The sequence below is a fragment of the Pyrus communis genome, chromosome 2 (genome assembly GCF_963583255.1).
Source record: "Pyrus communis chromosome 2, drPyrComm1.1, whole genome shotgun sequence".
Lineage (NCBI taxonomy): Eukaryota > Viridiplantae > Streptophyta > Magnoliopsida > Rosales > Rosaceae > Pyrus > Pyrus communis.
Genome location: NC_084804.1, coordinates 2,289,224 through 2,308,936, shown reverse-complemented (window position 1 = coordinate 2,308,936; position 19,713 = coordinate 2,289,224). Strand labels below are relative to the sequence as shown.

At 38.3% G+C, this 19,713-nt stretch overlaps 4 protein-coding genes and 1 non-coding gene across 9 annotated transcripts; 3 read left to right on the top strand and 2 right to left on the bottom strand.

Annotated features, from left to right (window-relative positions):
- Nucleotides 1–2,635: 2,635 nt before the first annotated feature.
- LOC137725863 (sphingosine kinase 1-like) lies at nt 2,636–6,309 on the bottom strand. The gene is made up of 10 exons (XM_068464686.1): nt 5,919–6,309; nt 5,496–5,618; nt 5,266–5,366; nt 4,694–4,766; nt 4,428–4,514; nt 4,225–4,302; nt 4,000–4,070; nt 3,561–3,863; nt 3,327–3,449; nt 2,636–3,201 (listed from the first exon to the last, which is right to left on the bottom strand). The coding sequence occupies exons 1-10, from the start codon at nt 6,253–6,255 to the stop codon at nt 3,010–3,012; spliced, it is 1,488 nt and encodes a 495-aa protein (XP_068320787.1). The 5' UTR covers nt 6,256–6,309; the 3' UTR covers nt 2,636–3,009.
- A 1,273-nt stretch (nt 6,310–7,582) lies between these two features.
- Nucleotides 7,583–8,599, top strand: LOC137721811 (uncharacterized). Its single transcript, XM_068460824.1, has 2 exons — nt 7,583–8,152; nt 8,249–8,599. Exons 1-2 carry the CDS (start codon nt 7,583–7,585, stop codon nt 8,597–8,599), a joined length of 921 nt encoding a protein of 306 aa, XP_068316925.1.
- Nucleotides 8,600–10,810: 2,211 nt separating this feature from the next.
- LOC137721651 (uncharacterized) lies at nt 10,811–12,345 on the top strand. 2 transcript variants are annotated; one of them, XM_068460683.1, is made up of 3 exons: nt 10,811–10,945; nt 11,083–11,188; nt 11,317–12,345. In XM_068460683.1, the coding sequence occupies exons 1-3, from the start codon at nt 10,824–10,826 to the stop codon at nt 11,506–11,508; spliced, it is 420 nt and encodes a 139-aa protein (XP_068316784.1). In that variant the 5' UTR covers nt 10,811–10,823; the 3' UTR covers nt 11,509–12,345. The 2 variants fall into 2 exon arrangements, with proteins under 2 accessions (XP_068316784.1, XP_068316778.1); XM_068460677.1 differs by having other exon boundaries at nt 11,312–12,345.
- A 1,576-nt stretch (nt 12,346–13,921) lies between these two features.
- On the top strand, nt 13,922–18,401 carry LOC137726287 (calmodulin-binding protein 60 B-like). Of its 4 annotated transcripts, none has more exons than XM_068465195.1 (9): nt 13,922–14,077; nt 14,407–14,561; nt 14,800–14,875; nt 15,305–15,363; nt 15,494–15,987; nt 16,073–16,233; nt 16,312–16,515; nt 16,852–17,083; nt 17,285–18,401. In XM_068465195.1, exons 2-9 carry the CDS (start codon nt 14,449–14,451, stop codon nt 17,857–17,859), a joined length of 1,914 nt encoding a protein of 637 aa, XP_068321296.1. In that variant the 5' UTR covers nt 13,922–14,077; nt 14,407–14,448; the 3' UTR covers nt 17,860–18,401. The 4 variants fall into 4 exon arrangements, with proteins under 4 accessions (XP_068321296.1, XP_068321293.1, XP_068321295.1 ...); XM_068465192.1 differs by having other exon boundaries at nt 15,491–15,987; XM_068465194.1 differs by lacking the exon at nt 13,922–14,077 and adding an exon at nt 14,102–14,289 and having other exon boundaries at nt 15,491–15,987.
- Nucleotides 18,402–19,581: 1,180 nt separating this feature from the next.
- On the bottom strand, nt 19,582–19,653 carry TRNAD-GUC (transfer RNA aspartic acid (anticodon GUC)). Its single transcript has one exon. It is a non-coding gene; the product is annotated as a tRNA-Asp (tRNA).
- Nucleotides 19,654–19,713: the final 60 nt, after the last annotated feature.

Here is a 19,713-nt window from a genome sequence, read left to right as displayed (position 1 = left end):
AAGCTGGAAACTCTCCTCAACTATAAAAAAGGACCATTCTCCTACAGTTAATTCATAATATCATTACTGTACTTAAACTAGTCATTAGAACTCACTAATGATGATTATGCTTGAACTTATGTATATGTGTAAACCCTTCACTATTAATGAGAACTTCTCTATTCCGTGAACGTAGTTAAACTTAGGGTGAACCACATACATCTTGTGTTTGCTTCTCTATCTCTATCTCTTTACATATTTATCCTCACTAGTGATCGAAGCAATCGAGCAAAGGTCACAAACTTAACACTTTACGTTGTTCCAAAATCTTCACCGATTTTGTTCATTAACAAATATTATATATATATATATATATATATATATGAAACATGCAACAGATAATACCAAATGCATATACATATATATGATTATATATATAGTACTGCTTTTGGCTTAAGCTGGATCATTTGTCAAACCCATTAATCGATGCGTACAAATTGAAGAAAATATAATAATAAAATAAAGAGGAGATAGGCTGAATAAAAGAGGTCGACTGCTTGTTGGTGGTGTCTGTATGTGCAGGTTTTAGGATTGTACGTGTTTGGTAAGAAAACTACAAACTCAAAAGCAAGATGATGATTGAGATAGGGTAGTGCTATTCAGTATCCACACCTCTTTTTATTTTGCACATACTTTTTTATTTTTCGATCATTAAATCGAATGAATTAAAGAATATAAAATAACAAAAATTAATAAACAGTGCGTAGAAGGTAAAAATGAGTGTATGGATATTACAAATCTTGAGATATATGCATATGTGGGAACGCTCCTTGTTTTGCAAGGTATGTATATATGTATATTACATGCCATGGATGGAATGCATACACTATACACGTTGGTCTTGCCAAAATCAGTGCGTTTTACGAAAATGGAATATAATGAAATAGTTATGTTTAATAAGATAACACTGTATGTAATAATATATGAGTTGGATGACTTGGTTGGTACGTGTTTTACAATTTTTTTTTATATAAAAAGAGGATAACTGATGACAAATCATGGTTATCCACTTATTTAGGGCCGAATAGGCTATCGAGAATTTCAACATGCCCGTGACCCCAATCAAGCAAACTCACCATCTATTATGAATAAATAAATTGTGTTAAAACATAAATGAATAAAGACAACATTATATGTTATAACGAGAATCTCTTCGTTCAAGAGAAATCATCAATTTTCCTTGACACACTGTTGCATGCACAATGCGCGGGTTAATTAATAACCATAAATATCAAATCTAAGGGCTCGTTTGATGGACTGAATGTGATAGATTATAGCCAATTAAAATAGGTATGAGTCCAAGTCTCATGCTTGATGGTGCTAAATATAAGTTGGATGAGATTAGACGGGATGGACTAAAACTCAAAATTTGGTGGGTTATGTAACCTAACCTCTAACATGGGTTACAAATTTCATTTGCGTGTGACTCTATATGAACTCACTATCAATCATCTTATGTTTTTATATAATAATTTATTATATTAATACAAAAAATAATATTAAATTATAAAATAACAAAAAATTCATGAAAATTCCTATTTTTCGAAAGAGTTGCCTTAGTATTTCGGAGGTGGGTTGTCTGTCCTCCCATTTTCATACTCTCTCCATGTCCTCTTGTTTGTGTGGTCACGGTTAAGTCACATAAATATTTTATATTCCTATTACTTTTTATTTTATTATTTTTATAAAAAATTAATATAAAATATTTATGTGACTTAACCGTGATCACCTATCACAAATGAGTATAGGAAAAATATAAAAATAGAAGGAGGGACAATCCACCGTCTAGCATTTCTTTGGAATGATTTGGATCACATGACTCGTTTCTAAGTGAAGACATCGACATGATGAACTTATGGCTGATATAATTATGTATGACAGAATGACGCATTTCCTGCCATCCTTGTCACATCTTGCATTTATTATAGTTATTCAAATATTCTTATTCATGCTTTGTTTAAACGGTTTATGACTTTGTCATAATAATGTACTTATTCGAACGTTAAGAATTTACAAAGACATTTTAGGTTTTTTTTTTTTTTGGCTGCCAGCGTTAAGAATTAAACACAAAATATACTGTGTGAAATACAGATCTGAATTATCTTGCATGTTGACTTGGATTATTTGGTAAAATTAAACCACTGTTTGGCCTAGGGATATGTCCATCTGTTGTATTAAAGATTACGTCAAGGATTCAATGAGCAAATCTCAAGTTTAGGTATCTAAATTGTCGGAAAATCTTCCGCCAAACAGCCTGACCAATTGGACCATTCGATCAAGTCATAAAAAGTGTGGAACCTCCTTGCATTTTGGTCCCTAGCTCCCCGTTCTCAAACTGGTTTACCCTGAGAAATCTTGTGTGCAACGTGACGAGACAGATAAAAAGACATAAATACACAACCGATTACACGATAAAATCTCTCATTTGAGAGCGCTGCCAGGCAGCCCTACCCAAGTTCTTCCCCCAATTATGTGCAAAAAGCCATTTTCATGCATTCAGAAAAAGAAATTAAAAATCCAAATATTTAGCATACCACAGACAACGAAGAAATTTGTACCTCATTATCTCACAAGCAAAGTGAAACAGCAATCTGCATTCACACATGGGCTTCAGATTTTTATTAAGATGAACAAATGTATACATGTATTACACTAGTCGAATACAAATAGTCTCTGTATCGACCACAGCGGCCTATACGTTCCTGCACTACAAATCTGCTTCGAAACAAAAGAAATCGAAAAATCAAAGCAAAAAGAGTGAAGGATAAACTGCACGCTACATCGACAGCAATCAGTGGCTATTGCAAAATAACTTCTCAGCAAGCAAGCTGCTGAGAATATGCCTCATCGATCTAAATCCCTTGTATACTCCTTGCGGATTTTTAGACGTATGGGTTGGATGACAAATTTTTTCTGCTCGGAATTTCTGTCTGTTACCAAAATCGAATTTGAGATAAAAAATAGTTCATCCTATACGGGGGAAAACAGAGTAGCTAAACCTTGATCCACAGTTACTTGAAGTTTATCGTAGACCATCAATGTCTTCTGGTCACATTTGTATGCTCCTTTGCCTCTAGCCAGGACCTCGCCATCTGAGTCGATTATCCCCTCCTGACTTGGGTCCTTGGTGAGAGGACCGGGTTGCAAAATAAATGCTTTCACCTGCAGAATGTCGCAAGATAATAATAACATAAACAGAAGCGAAAAGTTATTAAAGCTTCTTATTTACCAAAAGGTAGACAAAATCTTAAACCAAAGTAAATGTTCGATAGGTTGATTTGGCTGACCTTGAAGTACAAGACATATGGTGATTTAATATGGCTTCCTGTGCTCAACCCAGACATCAATGAGAGCAATGATAGTTTTGGACAGGCCCTCATCATTATCACGTCTATATAACCATCCGAGAACTGCAAGGGGGCACAAATACATGTGAATTATTCAAGTTTTAAATAAATATCCCAAAACAGTATAAGTGGAGAAGTATCTGAAATAGATGCTACGCAATTTTACTGCCCAACCTTGGCATCGGGAGCTGCCTTTGTGTCTTCACCACCCCAAGGCACATTGTGAAGCCAGATGGAAACAAACGGTCCGCTAATAGTTCTCCAGTCCATGCTAGCCAAGTTAATATCAGGCCCTGGATAGCCATGTTGTCGAATGCTAATCAGCTCCTCTTGATTTGGAGCACCTGCATTGTGTTGGTTAGTAGGTTCACTGGGATTACTGTAACTAGTAGGCTCTCCGTAAGCTTCAAAGCCAGGTGCAGGCACAAAGGAGATAGATCCATTATACTGCCTCAAATACACAATCCGTTGAACAGCCTAAAATACATAGACAATTATTAGTGTCTTGCCATTCAATACCATCCCAACATCAGATTAATTAAACATGAACATCTGCATTAGCAACGAAGTAATCCAGTAAACTAGACCACAACAAACAGAGGTGTAAACTTACATAGAAATCTAGTCGAGCACTTCCCATCCACCTATATTTCTCAGACTCAATGTCAACATCTGCCACTAAACCTGAAAGCAGATGAAGCTTTATTAGTAACATATTACATTTTTCAGTTGCAGCCAGACCCAGAAATTCTGATAGGAATTCTGCCGGTACGATTAGAAATTCTACTTCACTTAAGTATTAATTCCACTATTCAGTGGGTTGATACTTTTGAATTACCCCATGCAAGCATCAATACACTGAAGAATTTCATCCTCCCCTGGCAGATGGTAGCTACATCCAGTGAACGCTTATGCCCTGACCGTAAATAAACCATAAAGAAGAAAAACTCATTAATCAAAAGAATTACCAACACAGGAAGAGAAAGGGCGCAATCGTAATGTTTTGAGCACAGTATAACGATAGACAGACAGCATATATACCTCGAATAATGGCGAGGACAGCATTAGACGGTGTACAAGGTTCACCAACAGAATCCAAAAGAGATTTTGCCATTCCATTTCCAGTACCTAATGAAGAGAATCTCGTCAGAAATTAACTTTAAAAACAAAAAACAGACTAATAACTGTCTGTTTGAAGCAAACTTGCAAAGTTTGCCCTCACCTTTTATAACATGAATGATCAACCTAATTATCAGAGAAATGTTTTGTTAAATATAAAGAAAATTGAGAAATAAAGAGTACGGAACCTGCAGGAACTACTCCCAGAGGAATCTTTATTGCAGCGTCCCAATCCTCTCTCTCTAGGAGTCCATTTACTACCTACTAAAAAGTGCAATGCTTGTAAGAAGAAAATCATAAGCTTAATACAAGCACATAATTCTGAAGACAAATAATGTACTATAAAAAAAGGGAAGTGTTATTGGCACTCCAAAAATCTCATTCTACTCCTCAAAAGTGTATTTTCTTTCCTAATATAGAAAGTTTGGAGTGTAGAATGAGATTTTTGGAGTGCTAAAAACAATTCCCTAAATAAAAGCAGACTCTTCATGAGATTATATTTGTTTTACAGTCTAATAACACTACTTAATTCAGTTAAAAACCATCACAGCTTAACATTTGCTCAAAAAACATAACACTACGTTTACCAAACAAAATCTAACTTCATTTGAGGGAAAAGAGAAATAAAACAAAGTTCGTCAGTGTAAGTAATTTGATTCCTCGACAGAGTCATGTGGTCAATCACAATATTGCATTGCTCATGTTTCTTATAGCTGCAACGAAATCATATGCACATGGTCACTGATCATTGGAAACCGACCTCAACCAAAATTCCGTCCCCACTAACACAAACAATGCCATCATACTTTGAAAGATCTAGTGTTTTCACAACTTCCTTCGCATGTAGTTGATATTGAGTTTCTGAAAATTCAATAGAAAACCAATTACGAAAAGGGAAACACTAACTCGACCCGCGATTCACAGATCCAAAATTCAGTACCACACATCAACTATTAACTAATAAGCAAAACATTGAAGGAAATTCCTAACCTTGCAGCGTAAATTGGATATCGGCATCCTCGAAAAGAGGTTTTACGTGATCAACATAAATCTTTGAAGCAGATTTGCTACCACCAAACGGATTCACAAAAACAAACAGCTTCTTTGGCCGTCCTGTGCAAAAGAGGATAAATTACCACCTATATTATCACTATATATGCAAGAAAGTAACAATAAACCATAAATTCATGTTATTTTCAATAATTAATCTCGCTTAAGTGAACATTAGAGTAAAACGAGCTTGAGCTAAGAAATTAGAACGAGAACAACGGAAATTCAAAATAATCTCGCAACGGTCAAACACCCTGAAGTGAAAAGTCAACTTTTTCCAAATATTCGTTTCATTTTCCGGCATTTTCCTATCAACCAAACACGACACAAGCCGATTACAACTTACAAGCACATGAAAATTACCGAGAGAATCGATGTAATCCCCGAGCTTCTGGCACCAGAGCCTGTGCGAGTCCTCAGAGAGAGGCTCGAACACCAAGTCCTTCCTCGCCACAGCTCCTCTGTTCGCGCCACAGCAGATTCCAGCTCCGCCTTCCACAAAAGCTCTTATCCTAATCTTCGGACCTTCCGCCGCGAACCCCAGGACCTCCTTCTCGACGATCAAGCTCCGTTGACTTCTCTCCGACCACCGGAGCACTCCGTCGGAGAATAGAGCCACGGGTGTGACGACACCGCTTATGAGGACCCGGTCGGAGAGTAGGGGTTGCGGGGGAGCAGACTCGGGTCCGGGTCGGTCCATGTTTGGATAGTGGTTCACGTCTTCCGGAGTGGTTGAGGGGTTCTGGTTTGGGGGCCTGAAATGTCTGAAGTGGATTCTTATGTGTTGGTTGGCGGAGAAACGGGTTCGGTTGGACGAAGCGAACCGGGTTTAATGTGAAACCGAAATCGGTTGCAAATTAAAATTACCGAAAAACCAGAAAAAAACTGAAATTAGTTGCAAGCAAAGCATCACTGAGCTTTTGTGGGTACCACAAAAGATGTAGAAAAGAGGCGTTGGGCCCAATGTTTATAACCAATTGTTGTGTACGATATGAACGAGTTGTGACTTGTCCTTGGATATGGTCGAGTAGAGTTGTCTAATACTGACTCGCTTCTTAAATTTTGACATTACGTCATTTTGGTCGGGTATATTTTCTTTAATTTGGGAGTCCTTGTTTCTAAATTTCGGAGTTGGATTCTTTTCACTTCAAATTTTCTTATATTTTTTTTCCTATTTTATTTGAACGGTTATATTTAAGTTACGTTAACATTTTATGTTGACTTCTTTACAGAGAGAAAAAAAACAAAAATGAAAATGAGAGAGGAGGGGACGGAAAGAAGGGGAATTTAGAGGAGAGAGAATCATACCCCCTAAATTTCTCTTCCATTTGGAATACTTTGCAAATTTGAATTGGTTTGTAGTTTAAGGGTTTCAAGGTAAATGTCATTTATAGGATTAATTACACATATACTCCATAAAGTTTAATTTATTTTCACACAACCCTAAGACCATCTCCAATGGTTGGGCTAAAAGTCAAATATTTTAGCTCGGAAAATTTAGCTTTTAGCCTAGAAACAACTTTTCTACTCCAACCGTTCTGGCCTAAAATTTTAGGCCGGGATTATTAAAAAATGAACTTAGGCTATTTTTTTTTCTTAAATTAATTTTTTTTTTTTTAAATAAATATGTAGATTGTCGTAAATTAATTTTATGAACATTTGAATCTAAAAAAATTTAAATTCCGATAAATATTGAAAAATCACTAAATTTCCCACAAAGCAAGCCGTCAACTTTTACCAATCTTTCAACCCTGGACTAACTTTCAATTCACCAACCTTTCAACACCAAATTTTCAATTCACCAACCGTTGAACACCAAACTTTCAACTTTCACCAACTATTCAACACGAGACTTTCAACTTTCACCAACCATTCAACACCAAACTTTCAGAAATCATCCTCTATATAAACATATGTCCAATATTTGTTGATCACACAACATTTCAACCTTCAATCATCCTCTATATTCACCAATATTTCAACTTTCAAAGAGTTTTTGTTTCCTAAAAATCCTCAATATCTCATCAATGGGTGATAGAAGAAGGCGTAGTATGACAATGCAGATGGCACAATACCAAGCAAGGATGGAGATTGAGGATGCAGAATTGTTCAATGTTGAAGTTGAACTTATCAACTCGTTTATGCAATATGAGCACGATGGCGAATCTAGCCATCGTGGTTCTGTCACGGGGCGTTCATATGTGCAGCGTGATAGAGAAGAGTGTCATGATAGAATGATGAAAGATTATTTCATCGAGCGTCCGAGATTTCCTGCTCATGATTTTCGAAGGCGGTGTCGGATGAGGAGAGAGCTTTTTGAAAGCATCTTGAATGCAGTTGTCAATCATGACCACTACTTTGAACAGAGGGTAGATGCCACAGCCCGACAAGGTCTATCACCTTATCAGAAGCTCACATCTGTTTTTCGCATGCTAGCTAATGGATGCTCTGCAGACTCAACTGACGAGTATTGCCGACTTGCAGAAAGTACTGCTATTGAGAACCTGAAGCACTTCTGTAAGGCAATTGAAGGCATATATGGAGCCACATACCTCCGCAACCCAAATCGTGCAGACTTGAAGAGGCTTCTACGCAAGGCATAAAAAAGAGGCTTCCCTGGCATAATAGGAAGTCTCGATTGTATGCATTGGGAGTGGAAGAATTGTCCTACTGCTTGGGCTGACCAATTCAAGGGTCGTCATGACAAGCCAACCATCGTGCTCGAGGCTGTGGCATCTTACGCCACATGGATTTGGCATGCTTTCTTCGGCGTTCCTGGATCAAACAACGATATCAACGTTCTTTGGTATTCTCCTTTATTCGATGATGTTGTCAATGGATGGGCACCAGAATTTCGGTACAAGGTAAATGGTAATAGGTATGAGCTAGGTTACTACCTAACTGATGGTATTCATCCTAGTTGGTCTACTTTTGTCAAAAATTTTTCTCATCCCGATAGTGCAAAGAAGAAATTATATTCGCAGAGGCAAGAGTCTTACGGGAAGAATGTGGAGAGAGCGTTCGGGATTCTACAAGCTCGATGAGGCATTCAATCATGATGACGTGCATAATTTTGCACAACATGATTGTGGAAGATGAGTACATTGAAATTGAAGAAGATTCAGACGAAGATGTGGATGATGACCAACCAACACATGCAAGAGCTATTGCAAGAGATGTTGAATATCTCGCTCCAACCACATATGAGACCCGACAGGATAGGGTCACCTTGAGTGAGTATACGAGACGTTTAAATAGAATTCAAGCTCCTCAATGTCATGACACACTCCGTCGTTGGAGGTGATCTGGGTGGCCGACAACCCGCTGACAGTAGGGCCCACCCTGTCGGGAACGGACCGCAAGCGCTCCGCGTGGGGCGCGTTGGCGAGTGAACAGGCAGAGACTGGCCTTTGGGCCAGCAAGTCCAGTCGCGCGGGGGGGGGGAATCTGGGGGGTATTTGGCCCAACTTTAACATTTGGCATTTAGCCCAATGTTTTAGCATGGGTTGGAGATGGTTTGGGGGGGAAATTTGGCATTTAGCCCATTGTTGGAGATGGTCTAAATGACGAATTTACTCCTTTAGTTAATTTTCCAAAAGTAAAATACTTTTATAGTAATTAGAAAAAAAAAATTAACAATTACAGGAGAGAGATAGTGGATTCAATGGTTGTTTCTATATCGGATTGAACATTATGGGAGAGAAAGAGAGAAAGAAATACACACAGACACACACACACACACACACACACACATATAAGCCACAGTATTTGTGAAGCATACATGAATAAATACGAGGGGATGTATGTGTAATTATCCAAATATGTATGTCCTCATTTTAACATCATATTCTCTTAATATGCAAAGGGGTGTGCTATCCACACATCCCTTTTTACCTCTCATACACCCTTTGTTAATTTATGTCCGTTAATCTTCTTCAATTCATATGACATGACGATTGAAAACTAAAAAAGTGTGGAAAAAGTAAAACAGAGTGTGTGGATATCATACCCCTATGCAAAAAGTATTTGTTTAAGTAAAATGAATTCGAATCACTTTTTCTGTTTCTGTAAAGTAAAATATAACACAGGGATTCTCAAAAAGATATACACCCAACACCAGTGAGTCAAATGTGTAGTGGCTATGTTAAGAAATTTTAAATTACTAATCTTTCACTTTCAACTCGATTCATTGCCTAGGTGGCTTTTACACCTATTCATTCCTAAGGGCACTTGCCGTCAATGGCGGAGTTAGGAATTTACAACGATAGGGTCAAAAAACAGTTTTAGAAAATCGATCATACTTTTATTTAAAAATAACTTTCAAATATATCAAAATGGAGATTACAAATAGACAATAGAGTGTTTAATTTTCAAACTCAAATTACACAAACACTGATAGTTCTCACTCAAACAAAAAACAAATAGAGAAGACGAAAATACATAACAAATTCATCTCCCAAAAGCTACTGAAAGTAGTACTAGTATGAGTGATTGCTCATAGCATAAATGAAGCAGCTTTAGGAGAGCATTAGAGGAATGGAAACCAAAAGCATTAGAAGGATGGAACAAAAAAAAGCAAATGGCCCACTAAATTTGGCCATAATTCATCTGTTGCTGGTGCTATAGGGGTCAAATATTTTTTCACAAGACAAAATTTAGAAACTTATTGGGGTCAAGGGATCCCAATGCACCTCCCTTGTCTCCGCTAGTGCTTGCAGCAGCTGTTGGCACGGAGTTAGCTGGTGCTTCTTCCTCGAGTCCCAATCCTTGTAAAGAAATTTCCAACAGGATCTTTTTCGGATTTTTTTTGTAAGGATCCTGTGGATTTGTGAATCGTGTCCGTTCGTCGTACATCATGCAGTCAGTTTTTATCAAATATTGTCTGTGTTTATTTTAAATAAAAATATTTAAAATGATTTTTGACCGCATGATGTACAATAAATGAATATAATTTACGAAATTTTAGAATCTTTACAAAGAGAATCCTGGGAGGATCGGGATTCAAGAAATTTGATCAAGCTAAATAAAGGGTGAGAAGGCACGAATGCGGTAGCACTTCCAAATATTAACAATGTTTTGTCCGTAGTGGAAAAAAATGTCTTCGGGCTTTACGGTCCATAGCATAATGTAAACATACAAATCCATTTTGGGCTGGATATTCAAATCCAAAATTTCGGGCCGAGCCGAATCTACTGAAGTAAACCAACGCGAACCGGCCTCTTGAACCACAAACGCAAACACTTCGGCGCAGTGAGTGCCGATTGTGCAATGGCGGCGGGAAAGGTCGAAGAGGCAGCGATTCCGTCCGTAAATCCCCGAAGCCGTTATATAAAGAAGAGGGCTTTGAAAAACAAGGCTCTCGCCGTCACGTTTAACGAGAAAGACCTCAGGTAGTAAAAAACCCGCCATCACAAAATTTGCTCAGTGATGAAATCTAAGCTCTGAAGTTTGCTTCTTTTCGCATTTTTTGAATTGGGTTTTTTTGAATTTTTGGGTTTTGATGTTTTCTTGTTTTGGATTCGTGGAGCGATTTCGTGTCTGGGTTTCACAAGAGGAAGAAGAAGAGGAGAAAGGAAGCTGAGAAGAAGCAAGGGGAGGCGCGGCGGCGGAAGCGTCTCGAGCTGCGCAAACAGGTTGGAATTTGTGGCTGTTTTTGGACCGTTTGATTGCCTCTTTTGCCTGTTGGTTTTTGGTGATCAAACAAATCTAAGTTTTCACTGTCTTACCTTTGGTTGCTTTTGTTGCATGGAGACTAGAAAAGGAACTGGTTCTTAGTGGTGGGATTGCCCAAGCCACCGATACAGCAGCTGATGAGGTTGATGAGGGTGTTGAGGAGCACGAGGATGATGAGATTAGTGAGACCTCTGGTGCTGCTAACCCCTGCTGTCGATCACACCATAATGTTTACTTTTCATTGGTTGGTTCTCTGGTTAGTGAGACACCGATCAGTTAGCATCAAGGCACTGTATTAATGTTTCTTAATTGCTATATAATCACATCACTTCTGACCGATCACAAAACCCTTGGTAATCATATATGCAAGAGGGGAGTTATGTTTTCTTTACAGTGGGCGACCCTAGCCAACAATGCTCCCCGTTTTGCTAGGGTTGCGGGGTTCTGGTACGTAGTTGTGAAAACATATACGAACTTATCGGTGAATCCACCCTTGGATTTTATACGAGTAGGTGTGGATTCAGTTCATTATACTGTATTGCTTCAGCTCATGCTTAATCAGAATTTGAGTTTAAGTTTAACCTTTGGTATTGCTTTAAGGTACAACAACTTATGACAATGGTGAGAAGAAAGTCACTGTGACAACACATGAGATTTTTCGAGAGGAGGAAAGTGGTCGAGACGAAAAGACGTAGGCAGCAGTATCCGAATCAGATGGAGCTTCTAAACAGCACAATGTACCTGTGAGGAAGACGAAACCTCCAAAAAAAGCTGCAAAGCGCAAATCACGGCCCAAGCTGCAGCGTAAAAGAGATAAAAGGAAGGGAATAAAACCGACCAAGAACAAGCGCTAGCCACCGGAGTTCCCTTTCGCGAGGCTGTGGGATCAGCTTGTCTTTCCTGTGTAGAATCATCAAGTGCGTGAGATCGGCCGGCTGACTGGAAGTTCCATTTCGGTACATTTGGAGTCTTTGGCTGTCAGAATCATGCTTGTAGTTGTAAGCTGCATTTGGAGTCGTTGTATTAGACCTTTTATTGAAATGGGATGTTTTACATTATCCTCTTCTACGTAATTTTTTTTTTTTTGGTAAAATTACACAAAATTACCTCTTAACTGTGGGTCGAATCATAATCTTATACTTTATATTTTAAACATTGCAATGTCTAGGGAGGGAGTGATGAAGGAGACGAACAGAAATCTAGGGAGAAGATCGACAATCTGGGAGAAGGGAGAGAGATTATTTTTAAGGAAAACAAATAAAAAATATTTGAAAGTTTTGAGTTTTAACGATAAAAATAAAATAAATGGTAAAATGAATAATACAGAATTGACTTTTTAGTTTAAAAATGTGATTTTTCGTTAAAGTGAATAGTACCGAAGATTTTCGTTAAAGTTCTCTTATTTTTAATTAATTTCATTATAAAAAATTATTTAATTTTTTCAATTAACTTTAATTATTAAAAATAAATAAATAATTTATCAATAATTAAAAAAAATTTTGTTAAAAAAATAAATAATTAACTTTTTATTCTAGTGGCAAATGAGTGAGTTCTGCTTTTGCTACGTCATTATTTAACAACCAATTGATAGAAAATTTAACGGAGATCTGATATTGCAATGAATTCATAGATTAAGATATGACATCACAATATTTAAAATATATGGTATAAGATTATAATTCGATCCATAGTCAAGATATTTTTGTGTAATTTATTATTTATTTATTTTTGCTCGTCGTCTTTTAGCCCTTATCTAGGCATCTTTGTTTAAGTCTTAATTACTCTTATGCAAGGTTTTATATGTGTGTGTATAAATTTTTACAATTCAAATTTAATAAATTTTTTTAAATTTACTCTTATGCAAGGTTTTATATGTGTGTGTATAAATTTTTTTATTTTTTATGCTTTTGCCCCCTTATCTATATGTAACTACAGTTTTACACGTATACGAAAATTATCCTCTTCCCTCTAGTATTTTTCCCAACCGTAAGATGCAGCCTTTGTGATCCAACTTTTCATTCATTTACTGAACGTAATAAATAACATTGTAACAATTAAAAAAATGGTTGGAATTTGGCGTATTGGGTATGGACTCCTCTTTCAGTCTGAATTGGTTGAAAAATAGATTATGTAAACTTAATTAGTACATTTGTTTCTAAAAAACGTGAGACGAATAATATTTAAGTAATGTTTGTATATATATATATATTTTTTAATATTAATTTTTAATAATATTTGATGTAGGAATGAATTTTTTCATGTATTTAGCGATAGCTCGCCTAAGGTCCCAAATTTTCCGGATCGGACCTGATGACCACTGTAGTTGTGGATATTGTCACAGAAAATTTGGGCTTTGGTCTTATCAGTTTGCAGGAAGTAAAATTGAAGTCTGATACCTTAAGTAAAATGTCTGAGATTCTTCAGAGCCCCTGCGTAAAAATCATAAATCGGACGGCTACGATCACCGAAACGCACAGATCCCCGGATCCTAACAAACACACAAGTCCACCCAAAGACTCACGTGGGCCAATCCATAAAAAATTCAAAAGATTCCCAAAGTTCAACCGCTCCAACGGTCCCGATCCGCCGATGGCCTCCCGCAAAAGATCTCAGCCACCGACCAGGCGGCAGCAAGAGATTCGCCACTGTTTGGATCGAGAGAAAATGCGAGAAAATTAAAAAAGAAAGAGAAAGGAAATACAAAAGCACGAGTGAGTGGCTGCATCCGCAGCACAGAGACAAAAAGGCCTCTCTTTCTCTCCTTAATTGTTTCAGAGACGCTAGCGAGCGAGAAAATTCGCCGACCCTTCGCGGAAACTTCTCGGATTCCTCTCTCAAATATTTCTCAGGTTCATTTTTTTCTCACTTTTTCCCGCTCGCTTTTTCTTACTTTTCCTTTTTTCCTTATCCGAGAATTCGATTCCACACGTACCGCACATGGAATAAAGCGGAGAACGACTTGTGTTTTTGGATCGGTTTTTGTTGTTTGGTTGCTCGGAAAACAGAAGAAAATTGAGGATTTGAAATCCGAGTCGTTCTGTTGACTTTTCTTTGTTTACTGGTGTGTGGAATTTTGAAATTTTGAATGTTGAATCTTCAAGTCAAGGTGAAAGTTAGCTCTGAGTGATTTGGAAGTTTTTGTGTGATTGTTTTTTTCTTTTTCCTTTCACTTTCTTAGCAACCAAACAGGAGGCTAAGTTTTTGAGGACGGTGAAAGAAGATGCAGACGAGGTACATGGAGAGATCGAATAGCATGGCGAGGGAGAAGCGAAGTTTGGATTCGTCTTCAGCTGAAGAAGGCCAGCCGGATAGGAAACGGCCTGCTCTCGCCAGGTGACTTTTTCTTTCTGTAAAAACTTGGATTTTGATGTAATTACAACTGATTTGTTAACTGTTTTAATGTATTCTGTTTGTAATTCAGCTGAAATGTATAATTGGGCATGAAATATTTTCAAATGTTGTGTTTATTTGAGAAAGCGCGTCACTTGAAGTCTTGAACGGATAATGAATTGAATGTCTTATGAACGATGAATTTGAATGTTGTTTATTGAGAATGTTCAACTTAATGCAGTGTAATTGTTGAAGCTCTCAAGGTGGATAGTCTGCAGAAGCTTTGCTCGTCACTGGAGCCGATTCTACGCAGAGTTGTAAGACATTCTAATTTCTTGTGGACTTTTTGTTTTCTAATCCGTCACTGGATAGAAGAGGTTTAGATGACTTTTAATTGTATTTTATTTGGCTGCTGTATGTTATTTTTCATTACGTCATGCACATACAAAAATGGTGAAGCGTTGTTTAGTGGCAAATTTATCTGACCTAAACATCGGACATAGAAAAGAGGCATTTCGTTTGTGTCAACGACTCAGCTGTCAACAAGTGTATGTGTTGAAGGCAAGCTGAATGCCTACTATAAGTCATAAGGGTCATAAGGGCTCTTGATAAAGTATTGGTGTGTATGACTTTGTAACCGCTTGACAAATTTTAATGCATGCCTAGTGAAGAGGATTTAATCCTTTGATATGTGCATACGGTGTTTGAAGCATTGGTTGATGTTTCTTACTTATTTTGCTGAACAGGTTAGTGAAGAGGTGGAGCGTGCTTTAGCAAAATTAGGCCCTGCGAAACTTACTGGAAGGTATCAACCCTTTTCATCCCTTATTTTTTAACGGGTTCTGATCCTTGGTTGTTTCCTTCTTTTTTTTTCTTCGTTTAATCAGTGCTGCATGCCAGTAGTTTTGTTCTTATAATGGGTTTAAAAATAGCAGGTCTTCTCCTAAACAAATTGAAGGGCCCGATGGAAGAAACTTGCAGCTGCACTTTAGGTCCAGCTTGTCCCTTCCTCTTTTTACTGGTGGAAAAGTAGAAGGGGAGTGGGGTTCTGCAATCCCTATTGTCTTGATTGATGCAAATACAAAGAATGTTGTGACATCAGGCCCGGAGTCAGCAGTGAAACTTGACATTGTTGTGCTTGAAGGTGATTTTAACAACGAGGATGATGAGAACTGGACTGAAGAAGAATTTGAGAGCCATGTAGTAAAAGAGCGTGAAGGAAAGAGGCCACTTCTTACTGGTGATCTGCAAGTGACACTGAAGGAAGGTGTAGGAACACTAGGGGAATTGACATTTACCGATAATTCTAGCTGGATTAGGAGCAGGAAGTTTAGGCTAGGACTGAAAGTTGCCTCTGGCTATTGCGACAACATTCGTATACGCGAAGCAAAAACAGATGCCTTTACTGTTAAGGATCACCGTGGGGAATGTGAGTTAATAATTAGTGTTGTTTAACATTTCCTTTGTTAGTTGAAAAAAAATAAACATGGCAAGTTTTCTTTTGGTTTTTACAGTATACAAGAAACACTACCCTCCTGCGTTAAATGATGAGGTCTGGAGATTGGAGAAAATTGGAAAAGATGGCTCATTCCACAAGAGACTGAATAAAGCTGGAATTGTTACAGTTGAAGACTTCCTGCGACTTGTGGTTAGAGACTCGCAGAGATTGCGGAATGTAAGATTTTGGAATTTGTTTGTCAAGTTCATATTTCGAAAATGCAATTCCTAATATTTTTATGCCCATTTGTGATAGATTCTTGGAAGTGGCATGTCGAATAAGATGTGGGATGTACTCATACAGCATGCAAAAACTTGTCTTCTTGGCGGGAAACTCTATGTCTACTATCCTGAGGATGCAAGGAACGTTGGTGTTGTTTTTAACAATATCTACGAGTTGAGTGGCCTAATTACCAATGAACAATTTTACTCAGCTGATTCTCTCTCAGACGATCAGAAGGTATATGACTTCTCTTTTCCATTTTTCATGTATCTTTTATAGTGCCTGGATTTGCTATGTTTTATAATTTCGTGTTCCGTCTTGTGGTTGAGAGATGCTACTTGTCAAATGTTGTAAAGCTTGTAAACTTAATGAGATAGGATTCATTTTGTCCATATTGGCTACCCTTTCGCACTTAAGAATCCAGTCCATATGCATTTGCTATTTTATCTGTAAACAACACTCTTTCGACTGAACAGGTTACATCCCTGGTGAATGTATCTAAAATGATACAAAGTAGTAATGAGTCATGACCCCTCAAAGTGGTTGATTTGTGAATTTTTGTGTTTCTTACAGGTCTACGTGGATGGTTTGGTAACAAAGGCATATGAGAACTGGATGCATGTTATGGAGTACGATGGAAAGTCTCTTCTTAAACAGCAGAAGAGTCCCGATGTTTCTCTACCTGAGGTCCCAATAGCCTCGCAGGATTATCCAAACTCATTTGATCAGCAGTTCACTCTACCTAGCCTGCCAGCTTCAGTTTCTTCAGAACCGCCTACTATGGATTCTGGCCTAAATGTGGGAGGTATATCTTGTGACAAAATAATTATCCAATGACTTTCTAACAAAATTTAATCTTCAGCCTAATGGACCAAAGCCCGGGGGTCATTATACACAAATAAGAATTTTCGGTGCTTGCATGAAAATTTGTGACTTTCATAAGTGGCTTGTGTGTTTTGGATAAACATCCGTTGCTAAAGTGTGTAAATGCTCTTTTTCTCTCTAGGTTATACTGACGGCATGGCTAACAGATTCTCGGTACAGTCACAGAATCTAAATCTCAGTGCTCCCATTCAGCTCGATGGCTTGTCATTCCCTCTACAAAATCAGCAGCCTATCACTTCACACCAGGCTCAGTTTCAAGGAAATGAAAACATGCTTGCCCTTGGTCCACCACAGTCGTCCACATCTGGGTTCCAGAATATTGGTACATCCAATCCATCTTATAGGGGAGCCGAGGACCTCTTCCCAGAGGAAGAAATTCGTACGAGGAGCCACGAGATTCTCGAAAATGAAGATATGCAGCATCTACTTCGTATCTTTAACATGGGCGGTCAGGGTCAGGGTCAAGGCCACGGTTATGGTCATGCCTCCATGAACCTCACTGAAGACAATTATCCATATCCGTCACCATACATGCCCACTCCACAAGTGAACTACAGTGTTGATGATCAGAGCCGTTCGTCTGGGAAAGCTGTTGTTGGCTGGCTCAAGCTCAAGGCAGCCCTTAGATGGGGCATATTCATCAGAAAGAAGGCTGCTGAGAGACGGGCACAGCTTGTTGAGTTGGATGATTCATAAATATGACTTGTACGAGGCAAAGCTGATCCACTTTTGGTGTCTCTAGCCTTCGCTTCCCCCTGCCTACCTTATTCCTGTCACGCCGCAGCTTCTAACTGAGAGGACTATGGTTGGTGGGTAAAACCTCAAGTTCGAGAGCTCATGATGTTTCTTGGAATATAAGCCTTGGACATCTTGGGACCACTCGCTTGTATAGTTCATGTGCAGTAAGCTTGTGTTTTCTGTCGACACCTCGCTTTTGCCGGTTTGTTTTACTGCAAAGGGTGTTGTTACAACATTCTTGCTTGCAAGTTCCGAAACCAAGACGAGTTGAGCTGTTTCAACTCAAGGCCTACGAGACTAGCAAGATTCCGGCGGGGAGTTTTTTACAAAGGTGTTTTCATGTTTACGTTTCCACGAAATGCAACTGGACAAGGGGATGTGAATTCTACACTTCTTTGCTAGTGTGCTGACCTTGTATTATGTTCTTAATAAGAGGTTTTATGTTGATTTAAATTCTATGTGCCATCAGAGCTTCAAACATTGGACCTTAACAATTATAACCGATTGAGCTACAAGTCTTTTTACGACACATTGTTAATTTTAGAATACGTAAACGAGTCATTTTTCAGTTCTCTCCGTCTGTATTTACAAAATTTAAATTTCGAACTTCGCAACAGGGGATCAAAATTACGATGCATGCTAAGAAACAAATGTAAAACGTATTATTTGGCCAGAACAAAACATATTTGTTCCGGGAGTAAATTACAATGCAGTCACTCTGCATCTGAGACTTCATCTTCGTCTTCGTCCAGAATGTAGACCAAAACACGTTTTCTTGCAGCGAAAACACCTTCTCATTCTCCATTTCCAGGTGAACAACAACGACCTAAATGTACACATTTCGGAAAGTATCATATACTGAAGAGCAGCTTGGGAAGAGAAAACGCACGACAAAGAGGCATCAAGTGGCCCTTTACCACAGTGGTGGAAAGGTGTTGAGCCATTGCATGACGGCGTGAGTTTAAACTCCGTTGGCGGCTAATCTAACAAATATATCGTTTGACAATAAATAAAAGAAAAGAAGTGCCTTAGGATATTCAACTCTTTCAAAAAAATAAATGAATAATGCGCTCGCACAACTTCCCATTCTACCTCGCATTCAGGAAATAAGACGAATTCGAAAAGCATGAACGAAGAATAATCAGAAGAGGTCCATATTCGCATCATAAGTTTTAACTTCGTATCATGTACGAGTCCTAATTGTTGGCATCAACAATTTCGAAGATTTGCGCAAGTCATCGATTCACAAATTTCACACTGACGAGCTTGCAACTTAACTGACTAATTAGCAAGAACAATATGTTTCTTAGGGAAAGATCAGGGTTTCATTCTGCAATTTTTTGAGAATTCAAAGATCATTTTTTTTCCCTTGTAAAATTAATATATTTTGAGGGATTTGATTGCGGAAAATGTAATGTGAGAGAAAAACCTGAGAAGCAACTGGCTTATCGAACTGAAGCTGAAAGGGAAGAACTCGCTGGGCCTCGTCGGTTTCCATGGCGAAATCTGCAAGCGCAGAGCTTTGCAATAAAACCCTGCTGCTAACACCCGAATGAATGGGAGCAAAAACGCCGGCCTTTTGGAAGAGGGAGATGGTGACTGAACTGAAGCAGTGCTCTGAGAGAGAGAGAGAGAGAGAGATAGATAGAGTGGGAGATTTGAATAAAAACAAAAATAACACGCCGTTGCCGGGGATCGAACCCGGGTCACCCGCGTGACAGGCGGGAATACTTACCACTATACTACAACGACTGAGTTGCTGGTTGCTGATGAAATATTCATTATCACTGTTACTTAATACTTTTTGTAGCT